This window comes from Herpailurus yagouaroundi, unplaced genomic scaffold, assembly GCF_014898765.1.
Source record: "Herpailurus yagouaroundi ecotype Mexico unplaced genomic scaffold, PumYag 183, whole genome shotgun sequence".
In the NCBI taxonomy this organism is placed as follows: Eukaryota; Metazoa; Chordata; class Mammalia; order Carnivora; family Felidae; genus Herpailurus; species Herpailurus yagouaroundi.
This window is the reverse complement of record NW_024412414.1, coordinates 3763563-3787591: the sequence shown is the minus strand read 5'-3', so window position 1 is coordinate 3787591 and position 24029 is coordinate 3763563. Positions and strand designations below refer to the sequence as shown.

The window sequence follows — 24029 nt, the reverse complement described above, 5'->3', positions numbered from 1 at the left end:
GTAGAAGCCAGATCACGCTGACCCTCAAAGGCCAGGCCAAGTCAGAACTTGGCAGAGGTTTAGAGTGACGTGTTCCAGACTCAGACAGACCTGGGCTTGAGTCTGAGCTTTTCCGCGCACTGGCTGTGTGACCTTAGACAAGACTTTACCTCTCTGAGCCTTGGTTTCTTGGTCTATAGAATGGAGGGGGGTGGTAATCAAAAGGCCTCTCTTACAGATTGGTTGTAGGAAGATGCACAAAGGATCAGGACCATCTTTGCAAAGTGGACCTTCCATATGCACACACTGTTGCCCTCATTTGGGAGGCTAGGAGATAGGGAGCCACTGCAAGAGCCAGGGGACAGGGGTGGCCATCCCCTCATGTCCACTGGGTCTGTCTAGCCTGTGCCCCGACAGCTGTCAAGAGGGATGGGTTTTGTGGACCACCCAAACCAGATCAGTGGGTAGAGAAAAGGGGGAGGTTTCCTCATTCAGAAGTTTATTGTTTAAAGGTGAGAACAGTCTTTCCACATTGTACAGCGTATACAAGAGTGGGGCAAAGAAGAACTTAAAACTGTGTATTTCAGGGGTGCCTGGGTGGTTCAGTGGATTAAGCGTCCAACTTCAGCTCAGGTCATGATCTCATGGTTAGTGGGTTTGAGCTGACCCTCTAACCATGGGTCATGACTGTTGGGCTCCGTGCTGATGGAGTGGAGCCTGCTTGGGATTCTCTCTCTCCTTCTTTCTCTCTCTCTCTCTCTCCAACCCCCGCCCTTTCCCCATATGCTCGCAGGCTCTCTCACTCTCAAAATAAATAAATACACTTTAAAATATTTAAAAAATAAAATGGTATAAGGGTGTATATTTACAAACTTTCACATTCCCTTCACAATCTTTTCACATCTGTTTCTTGTTGTACCCATTCTTCCCTTAACACTTTACCTTAAATGAATTTTATATTGACTTTTTTTTTTTTTTTGGTTAACTTTGTCCTGACACAATACTATTTATTAAATCAAAAGCTTAAAAAAAAGTCACTTAAAATCCTACCAAGGTAAAACTGGGGATTTTCAGGAAACTTTTCTCCCAGGATACACACTCATCCAATTTTGCATAATATGATTATACACTATTTTGTGCCCTTCTTAATTTGACAGCCGTGAACATCTTCCCATATCAACAGAAAAAGCCACATCATTATTAACAGCTGCATTTTTTTCTCAGTGTTCACATGAGCCAATATTTAACCAATCCCATAATGATTGTTGTTTATATAGTTTCTGGTTTTCCAATAATAGAAACAACTCTGGTGAACACCCCTTTGTATGCTGTGGGATGACAGATTCTCAGAAACAGAATTGCTGAGGAAAAGGATGTATATTTTAAAGACTTTGAGTACAAAAAAAATTACCAAACTGCACTCCTGGAAGAGAGCCCTAATTTAGACCAGCACAGCTGTAAGAATGCCAGCTTCCTGCACATTCATCTGCCTTGGATTGCTCATGTTGATAGGAAAATAAAAAAGCCCAATTAGGAAATACAGTTGACCCTTGAACAACACAGGTTTGAACTGCATGGGTCCACTCGCATATGGATTTTTTAACAGTATAAGACTGTAAATGTATTTTCTCTTCCTTATGGTTTTCTTCATGTTTTCTTTTCTCTAGCTTACTATAAGAATACAGTATCTAATACATACACAAAATAGGTGTTGATGGATTGTTTATGTTATCGGTAAGGCTTCCGGCTAATAGTAGGCCATTAATAGTTAAGTTTGGGGTGAGTCAAAAGTTATACATGGGTTTTTGACTGTACGGGGGAGGGGGCGGGGGTTGGTCCCGTGACTCCCATGTTGTGCAAGGGTCAACTGTACTTAGCAAAGAGATTTGGAAATTGTTTATTTGTGATGGTAATTTTTTTTTGAGAGAGAGGACAAACAAGGGAGAGAGGCAGAGGAAGAGAGAGAGAGAATCTTAAACAGGCTCCATGCTCAGTGTAGAGACCAACGTGGGGCTTGATCCCACAACCCTGGGATCATGACCTGAGCCAAAACCAAGAGTTGGACGCTCAACTAACTAAGCCACACAGGTGCCCGTGATGGTAATTTTTGTGTAGAGGCTCTTTATTCTTTTCTTGGCACATCTTATCTGATAATAAAACTGCTTCTGGTCTGTTTGGTGGAATTAAATCTATCAGTAGTTTATGTGTTTGCCTCTTAGCCCTGTGACTTCCAGAATCTCTTCTGTCTTAGCTCAGGCTGCCACAGCAAAGTACCATTGACTGGGCGAGTAAACAACAGACATTTACTTCTCACAGTTCTGGAGGGTAGGAAGCCCAGGACCAGAGTGTCAGTATGGTCAGGCTCTTGGCAAGGGCTTTCTTCTTGGCTTGCAGACAGCCACCTTCTCACTGTGTCCTCTCATGGCACAGAGAGGACCCTCTGGTGTCTTTCCCTCATCTTATAAAGGCACTAATCCTATCATGGGGTCTCTACTCTCACAACCTCCTCTAAACCTCATTATCTCCTAAAAGCTCCATGTCCAAATACCATCACATTGGAGTTAGGGCTTCAACATATGAATCGAGGGGACGCATTCAGTCCATGGCATCTTCCATGAAGACAAGTTTGGGAACCAGTGGGCTAGATCAGCACTTTCATGTGAGTTTTGTCTCTCTAGCGGTAGCCAATCAGCCCAGTTGTCTATTGAGTCTCTACTACATGCCAAGCTCTGTTCAGTATACTCTCTTTGTGTATTGTGTCAGTGGAACATCCCTACAGGGAAGTAATTATTAACTCCATTTTACAGAGGAAGATCCTGAGGCTCAGCTAGTAAGAGATGGAGCTCTGATTGGGAGGCTAACTCCAATTCCCTGCCCATTGTCACTCTGCTGCCTCCCCAGATAGACTGTAGACATGACTTGTGGAGGGTAGGGGTATGTCGTGCTTGCCTCTGGATCCTATCCCAATGTCAACACAAGGTAGATAGAATCTAGTCCAGCTCTTTATGGGTAGAGTGAAGACCTTAGCATTAGATGACTTGGGTTTGAATCCCCCCTCTGCCCTTACCAGCTCTGTGGCTTTGTCTTTGTCTTTACATCTCATAAATGGGGTTCATAATCTCTACTTTGAAAAACTGCTTTGAGGACAAAACCACAAAAAATGTATGCGCCTGGTACATAGTAACTACTAAATAAACTTCCTATTTTTGGTATATTCATTTAGTCCCCCAAAGACCCCTGGATCCAATGAATGGAGCACCATGGAGTTAAGAGATAATTCCATGGTCTCTCAGTATAATAACATCATTCATTCACTTATTCATTCACTCAGCAAATATTGATGCAGTGCCTGTTATGTGCCAAGCATCAAAATCCAGCGATGAACAAGATAAAAGGTCAGCTCCCAACGAGCTTACCTGCTAGGGGGATTGAGATAGAAGATAAAGTAGCAAGCAACTAAATCTATTTCAGTAGTGCTGGGTGCTATGAGGAAGAAAAGAAAGCAGGATAAGAGAAAATATCAAGCAAGCAAGTGAAGAGATTAGAAATAACAAAAGAGAAGGCTTGGGGAGGAGAATTCCTTAGACCAGAGATAAAAATGAACGCACCATGGGAAATTTTTAATTAGCAAATTTGGTGCCTAAAGCAAGCAGCAAACAGAGCTCTCAAGCCAACGTTGTAAATCCTGAGGAAGGGGGTGCCAGCCAGGCGCTAGAGCTAGTGGCCCCCTATTCCAGTGATTATAATAATCACAGACGTTGCCCATTGAGCTCTTTTGTTTCCAGCTGCTAGGGGAGTACGTTATTGCCGCCACAATTCAGCACAATGAGAAATGAAATAGTATTTCATAATCAGGATGAGACCTTGTTTTACCTTTCACACCAGAGCAGGTCTGACACCCGCCCCAGTTCTGGCCGTAGGCAGGGCAGCTCCAGACCCCAGGGCGTGGGCCTCAGGACCCAAAGAGCAAACCGTGGGCAGTGTTGGAAGCTCAAGTCAGGATAATAAATGCAGAGCACTGGGATGGACCTCAGCAAGGAGTGGGCTTTCAAGATTCTTCTCTGCTGAGATTTGCCCAGGAGAGTTCTCAGCCCTGCCAGGAACCAAAACATCCTTCTTGAGAAAGGATCTGGGGCCACTTCCTGTAAGCTTAGATGCATGCAGCTCCTGGCCTTGTTCCTATGGTTTGGGGCAGTGTCTCAGATCAGAATCATTCGGGACTCCTTATTTGAAATGCAGCTTCTGGGCCTCATGCCAGACCTCCTGGGTCCAGTTCCCCGAAACCTGCCTTTTGACAGGCTCTTCAGTGGTTCCTGTGGCCTCCAGAGTTGGGGAATGGTTGGTTCGTAGGGGGGTACCCTTCAGGAGAATATTTGCAACCAGGATTGTCCTAGGACCACCAGAGCATGTGCCTGCTGCTGTCAGATGGAACTTGCCAGTCAGGCTCAGGGGCAGGGGCCTGGCCACATCCCCAGGACTGTATTTTTGCCTCAGAGAGAACTGCAGCAGGAACAAAGGCAGGAATTTCAGGACTTGGTCTCTGTCATGCTGTGAGGCAGTCTATGTGAGAAGGCTCTGACATACTTCTAATGAGAAGGAGAAAGAAAAAGCTTTGTATATATATATTCTGGAAGCCAATGTGTGACTTTCACATGGATTGTTTTCCAGCCTGGACACAATTTTCATTTCTCTCTGGTGAGTCATTACAGAAGTTACCTTTTTCTCTCTGCTTCTTTCAAGCGAAGGACACATTTCATGGAGGGGCTGAGACCACCCCAGGGACAGGCCTAGCAAGTTTACACTTTGCCGAGTCCAGTTAGAGGGCCCACTGAGGCCATCACAGGACCTCACCAGTCCTGTGCTGTGGGGGCCACAGACTCTCCTGACAACCAAAGGGATGGTCATGCCATCCCTGTTAGATCGGGGTTGTTTTCAGGCTATCTAGCTGCCATCATGCTGGTTTTAATGAGAAAATGTCCACAAGTACCTTTTGGCATTCATTCAGATAACAATCAGACCGTATGGCATAGTAATGAAGAGCATGGGTTCTGGGAACCATCTTCCAGCAGCTTCTCATCTCACTCAAAGTCAAAACCAAAGTACCTACCACATCTGCAAGGCCCCATGTGAACTAATCCCTGCCACTCCTCTGCCTTCCTCTGTCACTCAGCTCCAGCCATACTGATATCCTTGGTGTTTATCAAACATGTGAAAGATGTGTCCACCCCAGGGCCTTTGCACAGGCTGTTCCTGCCTCCTGTGATGCTCTTTCTTCTAGACCTTTGCATAACTCATTCCCTCACTTCCTTAGGCCTCTGCCCAAGTGCCACCACATCACCCTGACCATCCTTTATACAATAGCACACTGACCCCAGCCATAATAACCCTCTTGTTTTCTCAGAGCATTTATCACTGCCTAATGTAGTATTTATTTACTGTTTTGTTTTTTTGTTTTTTTATAAACTGGCTCTGCCCACCAGAATGGATGGGAACTTTGTCTGACTTGGTTACTGCTATTTTCCCAACATCTAGTATATGTCTAGTGTATTATAGACCCTTAATATTGATTGATTACTTGATTGAATGAATGCCTAGCTTTGTTTCTTGCTAACTGGGTGACCTTGAGCTTCTTAGCAGTTTCCAAGTCTATAAAACGGACATGATAATAGAGGCTTACATAGTAAATGTAAGTCCTTTGCATGGCCAACACGATACAAGTGCTCCCTGGTGATAACTGACCTTAGACTATTATTACTTAGACCAAAAAATTAAGATAGAATGTACTAAAGAAAAGGAAAGACGTGTGCAAAAGGCTGTCATGCTGAGAGATGACAGAGGTTCTGACCGGGTCAGGTGGTAGGAATCAGAAAAGCACCTCAGTAGGGGTAGCACTTGAGCTGGGCCTTTGGGTTGGGCAGGATCTCAGCAGGTCAGGAGGTCAGTACATTTTATAGAATGGTGGTGCGACAAAAAGGAACTGCGTGAGCAAAGACACAGGAGGCAGAGAGTTCAGGGACTGGTCAGGCTTGCTTTTTTTTTTTTTTTTTTTTTTCGTTAAAAAAAAATGCTTTTAAAGTAAGAAGTGAGGAGGTATTGTATAAAATCAGATAAAAATTCAGGTTCTGCCTCCTGTCAGCTCTGTGACCTGTGACCATTACTTAACCTCTCTAAACCCTGGTTTCCTTATCTGGAAAAGAAATTTTAAAAGTACTTAGCTCCTAGCATTGTGCTGGCCATTTAACAAGACAGTGCGTATAATCCCCTAGCACCACACCTGGATTCTAGTAAGAGCTATAAATGTGAGTTGGTGGTCCTGGAAAGAAGCAGACCTGGGGGTAAGGAGCCCCAGGTGAAGTCTTCACCTCCACCCCTGACGTGCTTGGTGATTTTGCCAAAGTCGCTTGTCTGAGGTCCAGTGCCTCCTGATTCTCCTGAAAATCCTGTCCTCTGTAAGAACTATCACTGAGGCTGGTAGCTGCTTGCTGGGACCTGTGGCGCTCGGGGCTGAACCTGCTCATACTTGTTTTTCCTCCAACAGAGCAGAGCCTCCCGTGGCCCCAGGAAGCAGCAGGCAGTGAGAGGTGTGGAGTCCCCAGTGCCTTCCTGTGCATGCCTGTAGCAGGTGAAAATGCGCTGGAGACACAAGACGGAGACAGTAAATTGCTTCCTGTTGTCTTATGTCGGGAAAATAGTGCTGCTTTTACCCTTCTAGGCTTGGGCTGCCTCCCACAAGCCTTGTTTGCCTCTCCCACCTTTCTACTGCCTTTACCAGGCTGTGTGAGCTTAAAGACCAGACAAGTGCAGAGCAGTGACCCGGGAAGGGTTCCCTGCCTCTCATAGTTGTTTTTCCTAGCCAGTGTCCTTCACAATCCTGCTTCCTCAGGACAGGGAAAGAGACAGCCAACCCTTGATTCCTTGACTGTACTGAGAGGAGAGACTAAGTCAGATGGAGGAGTCACTGAGGTTGCTGCTCCCTGAATATCTGGACATGCGAATAGGAGTTCGTAAGAAAATGTAAAATATAATTCAGTCAGTGCACTGGCATCTACTAGACATTCACATTCAATCTACCTTGAATTCTCAGGAAGATTCTAAGAATCCCCTTCAACTGACAAATCCTTTCATGTTAGACACCTCCCCACCCCAGAATGCTGCAAGGAGTTGTTTGACCTGATTCTCTCCCTTCCCTTCCCTTCCCTTCCCTTCCCTTCCCTTCCCTTCCCTTCCCTTCCCTCCCCTTTTCTTTCTTTTCTTTCTTTCTTTTCTTTCTTTCTTTCTTTCTTTCTTTCTTTCTTTCTTTCTTTCTCTTTTTCTCTTTCTCTCTCTTTGTTCCTTCCTTTCTTTTCTTTTTTCATTTCTTTTCTTTCTTTCTCTCTTTTTCTTTCTGTCTTTCTTTCTTTCTCTTTCTCTCTTATTGTGGAAAAATGAACATAACATAAAACTTATATTTTCACCATTTTTATGTGTATAGTTCAGCAACATTAAGTGTATTCACATTATCATGCAGCCATCACCACCATCCATCTCTAGAACCTTTTTCATCTTACAAAATTAAACCTCTGTACCCATCAAACACTAACTTCCCATTCCCCCTTTCCCTAGCCTTGGCAACCATCATTCGACTTTCTGTCTCCACAGATTTGCCCTGAGGATAGAATCATACAATGTTTGTCTTTTGTGACTTGCTTTTTCACTTAGTACAATTTCCTCTAGGCTCATCTCGGTTGTAGTATGTATCAGAATTTCATTCCTTTTTGAGGCTGAATGATATTCCATTATATGCACAGACCACATTGTGTTTATTCACTCATCTGTTGGTGGATTGCTTCCACCCTTTGAGTGATGCCACTCTGAACATGATTATATCAGTTTCTCCTTCAAATTGTCCATTAATCCTTTATTCCGATTATTGTGTAGTTGTTCTGATGGCAGTTAGCTAACACCTCTCTTTAACATCTACACCCTGGGCTCAGGAACTGGGGGAATAACAAAGCAGCAGGAGGCAAGGGTCAGGTTGGGGGTGAGGGACAGCCAGGGTTGGGTCAAGACAAGGAACCAAAACATGCTGTATATTCACAGCTGTAACTTCCCTGGATTAGGAAGGTTCTCTTGGTAACCATTTATGAAGACTATGATTATTTCCTAGTGTCTGTGATTGTTTTCATAAGAAGCTAAGTGGTTCCCATGTTATTATAAAGCCCAAGAGTTGTATGGAATTTTAACTGAAATACCACAGTCTAAGGCTATTTGCCTGTCATTCATCCATTTGTTCAACTTCCTGAGTTTACTGCTCTATTTAAATTGTTACAATCAGTGGAGGTTTTACTGAGTTCTGGCAAACAGAAAGAGGGGAAAAAAATCAGTGGAAAAAAGTAGGATTGAAGCAGATTCCCATTTAGGAAAAAGATGGGAGGCTGACAAGAAAGTACAGCGGTTCAGGTTGCTGACTGCTGACACATTGTGTGGCCAGGGCCAAATTACATACATGTCTAGGCAGAGCAAGTGGTCCTCTATACCAGTGTGGTGTCAAGGCACTGGGAAGAATCCATCCTCCATCCTGAGACAACTCCACCTCTCCCTTCCAATCAAGGTGCCTCACATTCGACCATTCAAGCACATTAGACATGCGATGATAGTTGTCCAAATGTGTCAGAGAGGGTTTTCCATTTTCAGAGCCACTCTCTAAAATGCAGATGTTCCTTCAAGAGAAGTCTGAATTTTATAGCCATAAGGACTTTTAGAGTTCCTCTAGCTCAATTGTTATCAAACTGTACTCTGAGGAATTTCTGGGCATACTGGGGCAAAGAAGGTCTCAAGAGTCAAGCAGATAGGGCTCTGGGACCCCCATTCCTCCCCCACTAGTCAGAGCAATCTGCTTTTATCTGATTATAAACTTTTTTTTTTTTTTATATAAGAACCAGTAGTTGAACTACCAAGGAAAGTGGTGTGGGATTTGAAAGCATCTGATCTAGTGCAACCCCTTTGTTTGACAGAGGAGGTCCAGAGAAGCTGAAAGTCACACAGCAAATTCATTCAACAAATATTTACCAAGCACCTACTATGAGCCAGACACACAGTAAACAAACATGAGTGGACAAATCCTGTGCCACGAAGAATGGGCTCTTCTCTTTAGGGTGGGTCCTCTGCAGATTTGCAGAGGATGGGGATTGGATGCATGGGGAGCAACAGCAGGGAAGGGGACAGCCTTCCCCCCACCACAACGTGTGCCTGCCAGATTAGCCTCGTCCCCCACATATGAGCGATGTCATCTCTCCTGTACATGCAAAAAAGAACAGACATATGTTCTCCTTAGTGTATTGTTCCCCCACTGTATTGTTCCATCCTTGCTGATGCCCTACAATATGTGGACCTACTGTGTGCTGAGCAGTGCTGGCATATGAGGCTATAAAGCTGATGAGGGCATGGCTCCTGTTGCCAAGTAACCTCCTGCCTAACAGGAAAGAGAAAAGCTCCAGACAAATGACCACACTGCAGAGTCAGCACTAAACCAGCCTTGGCATTAGGAAGGGAAAAGACACATCTATCCAGGGGAATGGGTCCTCTCTTATCTTCCCAGATTTTTAGTTAGGAACTTGGATGTTGGAGTCTGGAAGCCCTGGATTCAAAGCCCAGCTGGGCCATGGAACCATGGAGTCTGGGCAAGGGACAGGAACAGAGTTTCATATGAAAAATGTGGGTGATAATGATAGTTCCTTCCTGATGGGGTTGCTGTGAGATTAGACATGATGAACACTTAACCTCAATAGATGTAGCTCTTATTTCTAGGGTTTACAAATAAGGCAATGGTGGGAGAGAAACATTCCAGACAAAGGCACTGCCCAGATACATCACCCTGAGGGCAAAGCAGGCAGCCTTGAACAGGACACTCCATGTGCTGGTGCAAAGAGCCATGGAAAGGAAGGTGTGATGGCAAATGACACAGGAAGGTGGATCCAGTGGCAGTAGGGCCCTTCCCATCCCAGACTGAGGACATAGGCCCCCTAAAATCGTTTATTAGCTTTGATCGTTTTCTTATAGAATCCTTGGGATTTTGTGTATGTAAGATCTTGTCATCTGCAAACAGAGAGGTTTTACTTCTTCAAGTCTGGATGCCTTTATTTCATTCTCATGCCTAATTGCTGGGCTGCCTTTAGCTCCTTTTATTTTTGGCTAGGTGAGAACCAGGCCTGGCAGGGTCAGAGAGAGGGACAGACTACCCTTTGGAGGGCTGACCAGACAAGGGAGGGCACGCAGGCATAGCCCTGTGAGTGCCAGGAAAGACCTCTCAAGCCCCACTGTGACAAGTGCTCCCAGGCTAATGAGCAGAGGGGAGGACACAGGGAAATGCTTTTCTGTAGCACTCATAGCTGGAGCATATTTCTAGAGCATTCAGTAACTGTTTCTTGAGCAGCTCCCTGGTTCTTGGGGCTGAGGGCACAGAGATGACTCAGACTTAAATTTGGCACCCACGGTCTAATGAAAAAGTCTGATCAGTAATTAAGGTATTACAACCCAGCTTGACAAGGGTTACAACAGAGGTCTGTACAAAGTTCAGAAAAAACCTAGGGAAGGAAGCCAAGGAGCCCCGTCTAGTAGAACTCAGCCTTAAAGGAAGTGACATCAGAGCTGGTTGTAAAGCATTAATTGAGTGTATTGCCAGGCGGAGAAGAGAGGAACAGGCAGCCCAGGCAGAGAGAACAGCATTTGCAAAGGTATGAGGGTGTGCGAGAGCCAGGCCTGTGGAGACAAAGTGGAGTATCGAAGAGGGAAGTTGGGTCCCCTTGGAAAAGGCTCTTGTGTGAGGTCAAAGGTTTTAACATGCAAAGCGCCACACTGCCTGGCCCTCTCCCTCGGTTTCCCGAGTAGACTATGGTTTTGAGTACTTCTCTTTGGGGCTTCTGTGGTGCTGATCGGAGTAATGGGCAAAGAAGACAAGGCACCAAGAAAGCGAAGTGGATTTATATTAGAAGTGCAAGGCGCCCCTTCAGCTAGGTCAGAAAGATTGGTGTGTGGAAGATAGAAAAAATGCGAAGAGGGAACAAATGCAAGCTACGGGTTTTGAGGGGAGAAAGGGAGATTTGCTGGCAAGCGGCTGACACAGGAAGTGGCACAGTAGGGTAATGGATGGGAGAAGAGGTGCTGTGGGAGTTGTTTTGTTTTGTTTTTGTTTTTGTTTTTGATTTGACCTCTCTTAGAATCTTTGGTAAATGTTTAAGTTATTTTCCAGCTGTTTTCTTCCTGGGTGTTGGACTTGAATCTCTTCTGAATGTAGTACCATGGATAGACTGGACACAAGACAGCCCAGTTTCATTTGGGTTGCCAAATGGGGAGGTGGGGGTTATCCTGTGTGTCCTATTTGTGGCCTGGCAGCCATGGCAAGCCATTAGAGTTTCATTGGGAGAAAGAGGTGATTGGATGTGTGGTTTTTAGAAAGATTATGTGGCTTCTGCGTGTAGGATGGGTTGAGGGGACCCAGATCAGAATCAGGATGACTATTTAGGAAGCTGTTAAACAGTTGAGCAGAGATATTATCTACGTCTGAACCAGAGCAGCAGTGGCCCAAATGGCCATTATCTCTGCTTTTTAGCAATCTGTGGTGCAAATCTTAAAGCAGCTCTAAGTACGAGAGGCCAGCAGTTGGGAAGGAAATTCTCTTTAACTGTGGGGTAGTTTAGATTTTAATACCCTACCCTAGGGCCTTGGATTTTCTTTGTGTAACTACACACCGGGAAGGAAGTTTATTTGAGTAGGACAGGGTTTCACCTGAGAGACTCGCCTGTCACTTCTGCAGTGCTTGGAGACATCTAGACAGGACCACTTTCTTTTTGGTCTGTTGACTCACACATACCCTCCAGGAAGTTTCTCTCTGGGAATTTATAGAGTCTGTCCTTACATTTGCGGAAGGAAGCAGCCACATGTAAGGTTTGCAGTCAGTCACTGGGGAGATGATTGCTGTTGGTACTGACCAATTAACCAGCAGGACAGAAAGTTCTTGGATGAACAAGGACACAGCCCCAGCCTTCCCAAAGGCACATTGGAACAGGGGGAGAAGTGGGAGCCTTACTCATGTTTCCATCTCCAGCAGCTTGGCCTAGCATAACACCTGGTACCGCATCATTGCTTAATTAATAGTTCCTGAATATATTAATGAATTAGCATAACAAGAAGCCCTGAAAATGGTCACATTAGGTCAGGATTGTGATGTGTTAAAAAGAACTCATCCATTCACTCATTCATCATTTACTCAGCTCCTCCTGCCATTCAGCTTTGGATTAGGCAATGGTTCGTAGTCTTGGCTGCATCTGAAGAGTTTTCAAAAATCCTGATACTCAGACCACATGCCAATCAAAATCAGAATCATTTGTGAGGGTGGGAACCAGACATTAGTGGTTTTTGGTTTGTTAAGTCTCCCTGTGGGATTCCAGTGTGCAGCCACAGTTAAGAACCTATGGGCTAGGTACTGGAATAATAGGTGAATATCATATTGTCCCTGCCCTTATAAGGATCAAAGTCTAAGTGAAGGATACCTGAATTAATTCATTCATTCATTCATTCATTCATTCATTCACTCCCTCTCTCACTCATCCATCCATCCATCCATCCATCCATTAGAATACAGAACATTAAATGCCTTAATGGAGCTATGGAAACAATACTGTGGGAATCCGCAGGAAGAAATGTTTACATGTGGCTAAAGGATATAGGAAAGCTTCAAAGAGGAAGGAAATTTTAACATGAGTTTTGTATGATAAATAAAAGTTCAGGGGTGCCTGGCTGACTCAGTCAGAAGAGAATGTGACTCTCGATCTCAGGGTCATGGGTTCAAGCCCCACATTGGGTGTAGAGATTACGTAAACAAACAAACAAACTTTGAAAAGAGAAGTTCATCATCTTCCTTCCTTCCTCCATCCTTTTCTTCCTTCCTGTCTTCCTCCCTTCTGTTCTTTTCTTCCTGTCTTCTTTAATGACCCTTCCATCCCTCTCTTTCTCCTTTTCATCCTCCTCGCCTGGTTGTTGCAGGCAGGCTCTGAGGTAGGCCCCGAAGGAGAGAATAGTGTACGAAAATGAGGTCCCCATTCTAAAGGTACATCCTCTTCCACAAGGAGGGAATAACATGTGTAGAGCTTGACGGCTGAAAGAACTTGGGGTGTCTGGGGACAGTGGTTTCATTATTTTTGGAGTATACAACATCATGCCAGCAGCCTAAAGAATTTGGACTTTTCCTTAAAGGCATTTAGGAGCGTAATGATGGTGTGATGAGAGTTAAAATAGTGCTTGCCACATTTTAGGTGGTACCTGAAGTGACTATAAATTGCACACCATCACGGCGTTGATTAATATTGAGTCACGTTGGTTTTCATTTCTTCTGATTACCTGCACGAGAGTCTCAGTTTAGTGCAGGTTGATCTTTAATACTTATATTGCAAGTATTCATCTTTTTTTTTAATTTTTTTTTCAACATTTATTTGTTTTTGGGACAAAGAGAGACAGAGCATGAACGGGGGAGGGGCAGAGAGAGAGGGAGACACAGAATCCGAAACAGGCTCCAGGCTCTGAGCTGTCAGCCCAGAGCCCGACGCGGGGCTCGAACTCACAGACCGCGAGATCGTGACCTGGCTGAAGTCAGACGCTTAACCGACTGCGCCACCCAGGCGCCCCTCATCTTTTTTTTTTTAATGAAGAACCTTCCTCAAAATATCTGGCTAGAATTTAATCACATTGTTTTGTTGTCATCCTATTTATTTTAATATAAAGCTTCTAGTAAATGGCAAAAAAAAAAAAAACCAACAACAAAAAACACAAACAGAAGACTGGCTTTTCATATATGGTAGTAAAATAAACTTGAGCTTTAAAAAAAAAGTGGATCTGTTAAAAAATATACATCAAGTAAATGATGGTACAAAAAACACATTGATGCAGCAAAGATTATAATGGGAGTAGGTAAATCACAGAAGGAGAGATCCATCCAGTTCATCAGTTTTTCTCTTTATGGGTCACGCTTTTGGTGTCAAGTCTAAGAACTCTTTGCTTAGCCCTGGACCTTGAAGATTTCCTCTAATAAATTTTTCTAAAAGGTTTATGGTTTCATGTTTTACATTTAAGTCTGTGAACCACTTTGGGTTCATTTTCTTATGAAGTATGAGGTTCCGAGTGAAGGTCCATTTTCTTTTTTGCCTATGGATATCCAACTGGTCTAACTCCATCTGTTGAACACACCTTTTCTCCAGGTAAATTGATTTTGCACCTGTGTCAAAAATCTCCTGGGCATATTTGTGCAGGTGTGTTTCTTGGTTCTCTATTCTGTTCCATTGGTCTGTGTCTACCCCTCCACCAATGCTATGGTCTTGATTATTGTAGCTATATAATCCGTCTTAAAATCAGGTAGTCTGATTGCTCCCATTTTATTCTTCTTTTTAAAAATAATTTTACCTATTCCAGTTCCTTTGTCTTTCCCTATAAATTTTAGAATGGTCTCCTCTGTATCTACAAGGCATCTTGCTGAGATTTGGATAGGAATGCCATTAAATCTGTACATTGATTTGGGGAGAGTTGACACATTTACTATGCTGAATCTTCTAATCCGTGAGCACTGCGTATCTCCCCATTTATTTAGATCCTTTATTTCTTTCATCAGCATTCTGTAGTTTTTAGCATACAAGTTCTTCTTTTGGAAGAACTTATACAAGTTCTTCTTTTGGAAATGTATTGATTTCCTGTCATTCCGTAAGGGTATTGTCGCCGAGCGTGAGATTCTGAGTTGACATTTCTTTTCCTTTGGCATCTGAAAATATTGTATCACTTCCTTTGCATCTCCATATTTTCTGGTGAGAAATCTACTGTCTTTCTCATGGTAAGGTGTTTTTCTCTGGCTGCTTTTAAGACTTTTTCCTTTAGTTTTCCAAAGTTTAATAACTATGTGTCCTGGTGTGGGTTTTGAGAGAGGGTTATCCTATTTGAGGTTCACCCAGCTTCTTGATTCTGTAGGTTTATGTCTCTTACCAAATGTAGGGAGTTTTCAGCCACTATTTCTTCAGGTACCTTTTCATCCCCACTCTTTTTCTTGTCAACTTCCAGGACTATGACTACATGAATGTTAGGTCTTTTGTTATACAGTCCCACAGATCCCTCGGGCTCTGTTCTTTTTTTTTTTTCTAGACTGTTTTCCTTCTGATGTTCAGATTGGGTCGTTTCTATGTCTTCCAATTACTGATTCTTTCCTCTGTTCCCTCCATCCTGATGTTGAGCCCAACCATTGAGTTTTTATTTCAGTTACCAGATTTTTCAGTTCTAAAATTTCCATTTGGTTCTTTTTTTTCCTTCTTCTTCTGTTTCTTTGCCCAGATTTTCTATTTTTTCATGTGTTGCAAGCATGGTCCCATTTGCACATTGAAGCATTTTTATGATGGTTACTTTAAAATGTTTGTTGGCTCATCCTAGTATCCCTGTCATCTTGGCAGTGGTATCATGATTGCTTTAAAAAAAAATTCGATACGAACTCTTCCCAGTCTTCCATATGAGAAATGATTTTCAACTAAAATGCATGCATTTTAGGGGTGCATTTGAGACCCTGGATCATATTAAGTTTTCTGTTTTATGAGACACCTCTTTGGCAGGGGAAGCAGGGGGCAGTGGGAGGAGGGTGTACTGCCTCATTACTTCCAGGTGGGGGTAGAAGTCCAGGTTCCCTGCTCAGCTTCTGTGACATCTGAAGAGGGAGGGTTCTTCATTACTTTTGAGGCAGGGGAAGTTCTGGCTCCCTACCAGGCCTCCAGGAATAACTCCCTGGCTGGGAGGGGTAGAGGTGCCTCCTTACTGTTCTGCACGTGGCCTCCACTGACTCTGGAGGGATGGGGTACAGGGCCTGTCTCCGCCTGAGGAGGATGAAAGTCCCTCCGAGGGACTGTAGGACCACCACTCCAGCAGGAAGGTCAGGTTACTTTGTAGCCTGGCAAGGGGGGACATCTTGGCTCCACCCAGCCTCTGCTAGCCAGGATGGGAACGCGGCTCTGGTGTTTTCTGTGGTGTTTGGCTGCAAATAGAGCAGTTTTCATCTAGAAGTTTTCTATTTTGCTAGGCTGCCCCTTTCCTGTCTTTTTAGCTCGAAGTCTCAGATATATAGGGCCAAACAAGAGCCCAGGGAACTCATCACTGTGTCATTCTGTGGGTCCTGGGATTCCTAACTGGTCTGCCTTTGCCTCTCCACCTTTTAGACTTGTCTTATGTTTGTTTTAAGTATAATGTTCAGGGTTTTTCATTGTATTTGGCAGAAAAATAGGGAAAAGTACCGGTACTCAATCCCCCCTGAACCAGATGTGTCAGTATGTTTTAGGAGGTCTCCAGGTACCCAGGGTTGAGAACCACTGATATAGGCCATAAGCTTCATGAGGGCTGGGGTTGTGTCTATTCTTTACCTGTAGTAACTTCTGTACCTGATGCCTCAATAAGGATTTTTTGGATGGATGGATCGGTGGAAGGAAGGGAGGATGGATGGGTGGGTAGGTGGATGGGTGGGTGGATGGATGAATAAATGAATGCATATGAGAATGGAACGAGCAGCCAGAATGGTTCACTCTCACCAATGCCCCCATACACACATACCTCAGTCTAGCTAGACACAAGCCTGGCCCCAGCACCAGTAGGGGGCTTGGCCAGCAGGTGGCGCTGAGGAGCCCCAGGTGTGGTCCTGGGATGACTGCTGCAGTGAGGTCACTTGACTGAAGGAGACAGACATTAAAGAAACTCCCAATTACCTAGGAGCACTCTCTTATAAACATCTCATCTACTTCTCCTTTCTCTTCTGCCAGCTCTTTTATTTACCTCAATATCATAAATACTTCTTTTTTTCTCTCTCTCAAGAAGAGAACAGACTGGATAACTTTGATCATCGAAAGTGCCTTTCTCAAGGCTTAATCTCCAGGGATTTGGAACAAAAATAAAACATTATTCATCATGTCCTGAAATGATACGTGTGTGTATGCTGGGCCCGGTGGTGTGTGCAGTGTCTTTGTCTAATGTTAGCACAGATGTTCATAGTTCCAATTCCACGAAATCTTTATTTAAAGTGTCTATTCACTTCTCTCTTTCTTACTAGAGTGAAAAGGTGAGTGAGCTAGAGCAGGAGGTCTGAAGCCCACTCAAATATCCTAGAAGGTGGGTATCACTTGGGCCTTTAGCGAACTTGGTCTTCAGTCATTTTTGGACCTTAGTGCAGGACACCAAGCCCCATAAACTCCAGAAATCTCTGTTTCCACACCATTAAAATGGAAGAAAAAAAAATGATCCCTTTATCATAAAGTCAGTGTGAGGATTCAGTGAAGCAACACGGAAACCCTCCTAGCCCAATGCTGGTATGTAGGAAGCCTTTGAAATCTTACTTTTCTTTTTGGTCATTGCTTTTCAAGGCCAGAGAGTAAGAGAGAATGGAGCTGAGATTTTTATACTCCTTCTGTTTACCATTTAGTGGTAATCATCCTTCATTGTCCCATCCCTGGCCTCGTTTCAGTATCCCAGCCTGTCCCACCAGGGGTAGGGCATGGGAAGCAGAGACAAACAAGTCCAACCTCCCAAAGTCTTAAGCCAAGTTATCGATGAGAGAAGATCACAGAGGCACAGGAGGAGACGGGTGATGTCGCTCAGTCACGTCCATTCCACTTCTAAGGATTAAGAAGTTATGTGTACGGGGCGCCTGGGTGGCGCAGTCGGTTAAGTGTCCGACTTCAGCCAGGTCACGATCTCGCAGTCCGTGAGTTCGAGCCCCGCGTCGGGCTCTGGGCTGATGGCTCAGAGCCTGGAGCCTGTTTCCGATTCTGTGTCTCCCTCTCTCTCTGCCCCTCCCCCGTTCATGCTCTGTCTCTCTCTGTCCCCAAAATAAATAAACGTTGGGGAAAAAAAAAAAAAAAGAAGTTATGTGTAACATTGTGCCCCTTCCACAAGAAACCACGAGATTTATTTTGTCTAAAACTCAGTTCCAGCTAAAGCTGTCTTTCTGTTAAGCAACTATTTTGCTTTCGTGCAAACGACACTAGAATCTTGTAATTGATCCTGTTTTCTTCTTTTTTCTGGCTCCTGGGAAGCTCAGAGTCAAAACCGTGGCCCAACTCTAGTGGTCTCTTAGGATCCACCTTAGTTTCATCCTTATTTGCCTAACATTCTTTACTCCCCTTTAAAAAAAATCCTAGTGCCTGGTAGGTATTTTTAGGGAGCAATACTAGTGTATGAAGATAGGTTTTTAAAACAGACAGAGATATGGAAACCTAGACAGCCCCTTGCTTGAACTACTGAATTTTTTTTAATCAACTTTTTTGAGATATAATTTACATACTATGAAATTCACCCATTCTAAGTAAATCATACAATTCAATTATTGTTAGTAAATTTCCAGAGTTATACAATCATCATCAGAATTCAATTTTAGGGCATTGCCATGACTCTCAAAGATTCCTTCCTGTTTCCACCTCTAGTTTCAGGCAACCACTAATCTACTTTCTGTCTCTATGGATATCCTATTGTGGACTTTTTACGTGAGTGGAATCATACAGTGTGTTGCCTTTTGTGTCTACCTTCTTTAGGAGTTAGCATTTTGGTTTTGCAATTTATCCTTGCTATAGCATGCATCTGTACTTGGGTTTTTTTTTTTTTTTAATTGACAACTAACATTCCATTGCATGGCTATACCGTCTTTTGATTATCCATTCACCAGTTGATGAAAATCTGGGTTGTTTCTACTTTTCGGCTATTATTAATAATGCTAGAAATAGTCACATGCAAATCTGTGTGTGGATCTCTTGAGTAGATATCTTGGTGTGGAACCACTGGTTATTATGATAACTATGTTTAACTGTTTGAGAAACTACCAGACTTTTCCACAGTGGATGCACCATTTTACATTCCCACCAGCAGTATATGAGGATCCTAATTTCTCCACAGTCTTATCATTATTATCTGTCTTTTAAAAGTATAGTCATCCAGTAGACGTGAAGTGGTGTCTCATTGTGATTTTGATTTGCATTTCCCTGATGACCAGTGGTGTGGAGCATCTTTCCACAAGCTTCTGAACCACTCCTGTACCTTCTTCGGTGAACTGTCTATTCAGATCCTTTGCCCATTTTTAGATTGGGTTATTTGTCTTATTGAGTTGGAAGAATTCTCCAAATATTCTGGATACATCAGACATACAATCTATCAGATATATGATGTACAAATATTTTCTCCCATTCTGTAGCTTTTTCCTTTCTTAGTGGTGCCTTTTGAAACATAAGAGTTTTATTTTTTTTTTTAATTTTTTTTCAACGTTTATTTATTTTTGGAACAGAGAGAGACAGAGCATGAACGGGGGAGGGGCAGAGAGAGAGGGAGACACAGAATCGGAAACAGGCTCCAGGCTCTGAGCCATCAGCCCAGAGCCTGACGCGGGGCTCGAACTCACGGACCGCGAGATCGTGACCTGGCTGAAGTCGGACGCTTAACTGACTGCGCCACCCAGGCGCCCCTGAAACATAAGAGTTTTAAATTTTGACGAAGTCTAACTTAGCAATTTTTCTCTGTATGGGTTGTACCTCTGTTGTTGTATCTAAGAAATCTTCGGCTAACTCTAGGTCTCGAAGCTTTTCTCTTATGATTTCTTCTGATAGTTTTAAGAGGTTTAGCTGTTACATTTAGGACTAATGTCAGTGTGAGTTAGTTTTTGTGTGTGGTGTGAGGGAAAGGTCTAGGTTCATTATTGTGCATGGAGAGGTCAGTTATTGCAGCACTGAAGCCATTTCATTTGTCCCCTGCCTTCTTCTCTCCCTTCCTCTACTTCAGCATGCCTGCAGATGAGCAACACCGCTCCTCAGTGGCAGCCGTGGCCCCCACTTTCTTGTCACTTCAGTTCATGAGACCAACAGACTCTCTTGGCTGTACAACCCCAGTCCCAGTTTTCCGGAAGAGAGAATGGGACTTGGCCCTTCCGGGTCAGAGGACATCCCCTAGTCCAAACACATGTCTAAGGATCAGATTTACCCTGCCAGGGGCCCACCCCTAGGTGGATGATGGTCCTCAGAGAAGGAAGCTGGTGAGCTGGGCAAATACCCCCACAAGGAGTCTATTCCAGGGTCATTTCTAGGGTCATTATCTTATATTTGGCATTCCGGATTCCCTATGAACTAGCTTGACATTTCCAGCTTGGGGCTCACACAGGTCATGCCCTCAGAATTTGTTTTTGCTTGACCTGCATTCAAGTGCTCAAGAAAACAAATAAAACAATTGAATAGTTGGCATTTTAAAACTAAAAGATTTCGTGTACAAATCCAGCTTTTATGCTTCATTTTAAAAATAGGCAGATCTGGGTCTACAGCAGTTGGTGGCATCTGAGCAAAGAATATACCCTCCAGGGTGCCCCAGTCCCCGCCACTCCCTCTTGCTCCACACACAGTCCCCTGTTCTTTTTTTTTATTTTATTTTTTATTGTTTATTATTTTTGAGAGAGAGAGAGAGAGAGAGAGAGAGAGAGAGAGCGAGCACAAACAGGGAAGGGGCAGAGAGAGAGGGAGACACAATCAGAAGTAGGCTCCAGGCTCTGAGCTCTCAGGACAGAGCCCGACGTGGGGCTTGAACTCACAGACCGTGAGATCATGACCTGAGCTGAAGTCAGACGCTTAACCGACTGAGCCACCCAGGTGCCCCTAGTCCCCCATTCTTATTAACTTTCCCTCCCTGACTCTGTGAGACATTTGAATATGTGCCTGCACCCCCAGAAAACTCTTCAGGGGTGCTCTCATCTGCCTCTTGCATCTTACCCAGAGACTAACTCTTAACCCAGCACTGCCCTCGATTCGAAGTCAGACATGTTCCTGCAGCACTGAGTTCATAACAGGATTTTGCTATTTGCAGTCTGCTTTCTGCACCATGTGTCAGTAGCATTGACACCCAAGTCTGGGTGTTTTATGGAAATTATGCCTTGGCCAGATTCGATGAGAATCTGCTGCACTTGGGGTACTTCATGCATGGCACCTCTCTTGTGTAATTAGAGCAAATAAATTAATATTCAGACTTACTTGACTAAAATAAGCATCCAGCGCCAAGGGTTCCCAGCGAGTAGAACAGTTGGGAATGGGGAGTGGTGGGTGAGGCACTTTAGAATCCATCAAGAAAGGAATCCCAAACTCTCACTTTTCACTAAAGAAAATAAAAGCTGTGTTAAGAATGTGGAAGAGTTTCCTTCGAAAACATTTTTTTCCAGTGGAATACCTCTATTTTATTTTGTTTTGAAAAATGAATACAGTTCGGTCCTGCTTTTTTTCCCTGTTACAAAACTAAGATGCTCTCATTGTTGATATCTGGGCAAATGCCAGGAATAATCAACATCACCTCCCACCCAGAGGAAACCATTGTTAACATAACGTAATAGAGACTCACCCTCATTCTAAACCTGATAATAGAATCATCCTGCACAAACAACATCTGTTATAAATTTAATTTCATTATAAGCATTTTTCCGTATAACTAATGGTGCTCCATAAATGTGATTATCAATGACCGCATGATATTCTATTCTGTAGCTATCCCATAATGTATTTCATTTCCAAATGTTAGATTTATTTCCTCATACTGGCTATCATAAATGATGTTGCAGTAAGCATCCTTGTGTGTGAATCTGTACTCATCTTTTGGATTAGCATGAGAGAAATTTCTAATGATAAAGTTTCCAGGGGCGCCTGGGTGGCTCAGCCGGTTGAGCGTCCAGCTTCGGCTCAGGTCGTGATCTCACAGTTCATGAGTTTGAGCCCGCATCAGGCTCTGTACTGGCAGCTCAGAGCCTGGAGCCTGCTTTGGAATCTGTGTCTCCCTCTGTCTCTCCTCCTCCCCAGTTCATGCTCTGTCTCTTTCTCTCTCTCTCTCTCCTTCAAAAATAAATAAAAACATTAAAAAAAAAAGTTTCCAGCAAAAAGTAGAAAAGTTACATGAAAGGTATCAATATTCATCAATTAGCATAAATCTTACCTCAAATTTGTGTTGGTCTAGATATCCTCATGAAAAATATGCCCATGTCTTCTGTAGTTAGATCCTCCTTCCTGTGTCTCTTGCTGGCTCTCATCCATGTGGTTTTCCAGAGTCCATCCAACAAACTTCTTTTGAGATCTGTTATGTGCCGGCCTGGTGCCAGCATGGGAGAATGGCAGTGAGTGAGAAGGTGTTGCCCCCGCCATGAAGGATGAGGCGTACCCTTGATGGGACCGGTGTCTCACTTTAGAAACAGAAATAGTGGACGCTTTCCATGTTCTAGACGTGCTCCCTGTTTAGTTAGGGAGAATCAGCTAAAGAAAGAATAGTAAGCTAGGTGATGTAAAGGGAAGTGTTAGAAGCGATGTGGGGACACCAAAGGGGGTGCTTTAAGGCAAATGGTGCCCCAGAGGGGGGAAACAGCACAAGCAAAGGCATAGAGATGTAAAGACTTGCCATTCCAGCAATTCCCTCCCAATTCCTCGAACTCAGCTCTGTACTTTCATTCTTTCTTCTCTTCATCCTTAAATTCTTCTGCCTTCCTCCTGGAGAACTTCTACTCATCCTTCAAAGCCCAGCTCACAGAACACTCCTTCTCCAGTGTTCTTCTTGGCATCCATACTCCACCTTGAGAGTGGCTGTTTCTCCTTCCTCTGTCCTGTCAGCTGCTTTGATCTTACCTCAGTCATCATTTTTGTCCCAGTTACATTCTAGAATTTTTAATGTTTCACAAATTTTTTTTTTAAGTTTTTGATACTGTTCATTTATCTTTTGTCTTTATTCTCACGTTAATTGACGAACTCCTTGAAGTCAGGGGTAGTGTATCAGTTAAGATTCAGTTTGGCTGTGTGTGATAGAAAACCTATGCTACCCAGAAGTGGAGAGCCCTGACTTATTTGGCAGCTCTTATAGTCATCAGAGACCTCAGCTCCATCCAAATTGCTGCTTCAATGTTCTCGTTTTTTGACTCTTCCTCATGGTCCCAACAAGGCTGCTTAAGCCCTGTTCATCCTATCAACATTCTGGCCAGCTGGAAGAATGAAGGGCCAAAGAAAAGAATACATCCTCCCTTTAGGGCTGCTTTTTGTAAGTTGCAAACTACACTTCTGTTTCCATTTCATCGGAACTTAGTCACATGACCATACCTAGATACAAAGGAGTCTGGAAAATGTAGTCTGTACTCCAGGCAGCTGTGTATTCAGCTAAAAAATAGAAGTCTGTTACTAAATAGAGGAGAAATAATTATGGAAGACCATTGGCAGGTTTTGCCACAGTGAAAAACAAGGTCAAAGATGATTCCTCTGAGTCAGACTGGGCCAGCTCTGGGATCATTGTGTTACCCAGAAATGGAAGGAAACACAACAGCTACTATTAGTTGAGTATGTCCTATATGTCAGGCACTGTACTAGGTGCTTCCACCCTATCTTAGAGATGAGGAAAATGGAGACTTGGTGCAGTGAGATATCTGGCCCAGCTAATTAGAGCAGAAACAAGATTAGAGCAGAGATTAGCTGGTTTACAAAGTTTAGGTTCTTTTTTTTTTTTTTTTCAACGTTTATTTATTTTTGGGACAGAGAGAGACAGAGCATGAACGGGGGAGGGGCAGACAGAGAGGGAGACACAGAATCGGAAACAGGCTCCAGGCTCTGAGCCATCAGCCCAGAGCCCGACGCGGGGCTCAAACTCACGGACCGCAAGATCGTGACCTGGCTGAAGTCGGACGCTTAACCGACTGCGCCACCCAGGCGCCCCTAAAGTTTAGGTTCTTAACCACTGGCCAATTCTTCCATCCAAGTGAGCTCCATGCCTTCTGTGAATCATCATTGCTGAAATGGCTAGAAAAGTGGGAAGGTGAGGCCACTGGGAGCCTCCTTTAATGTCTAGCATCTCTCCAAACCCACCAATTCCTCTTGCCTTCCCTTCCTATTAGCAGAGATCCCTACCTATTGGTCTCTTTTTATCTAAAACCAATATCTGCAAGTTCTACTTAGGTAAATAGTTGCCACTGAGAAAGGAGTATTTCTAATTTGGAGTGAGGTCCAGGACACCTCTTCTTGCATACCTCCCAT

The 24029-nt window shown here is 43.8% G+C and overlaps 1 protein-coding gene across 3 annotated transcripts in view; it reads left to right on the top strand.

Moving 5' to 3' along the window:
* The window catches only part of HRH1 (histamine receptor H1), an 81379-nt gene that overhangs the window by 48107 nt on the left and 9243 nt on the right, over positions 1 to 24029 (top strand). Inside the window, exon 2 of one of the 3 annotated variants that reach the window (XM_040491955.1) lies at positions 6518 to 6634. The exons of 1 other annotated variant lie outside the window; for it this stretch is intronic. In XM_040491955.1, coding sequence (XP_040347889.1) covers positions 6589 to 6634 — 46 coding nt within the window. In that variant the 5' untranslated portion in view covers positions 6518 to 6588. Of the gene's footprint in view, positions 1 to 6517; positions 6635 to 10595; positions 10692 to 24029 lie in introns of those variants that run through there. One more of the 3 variants, XM_040491957.1, reaches the window with a different exon arrangement.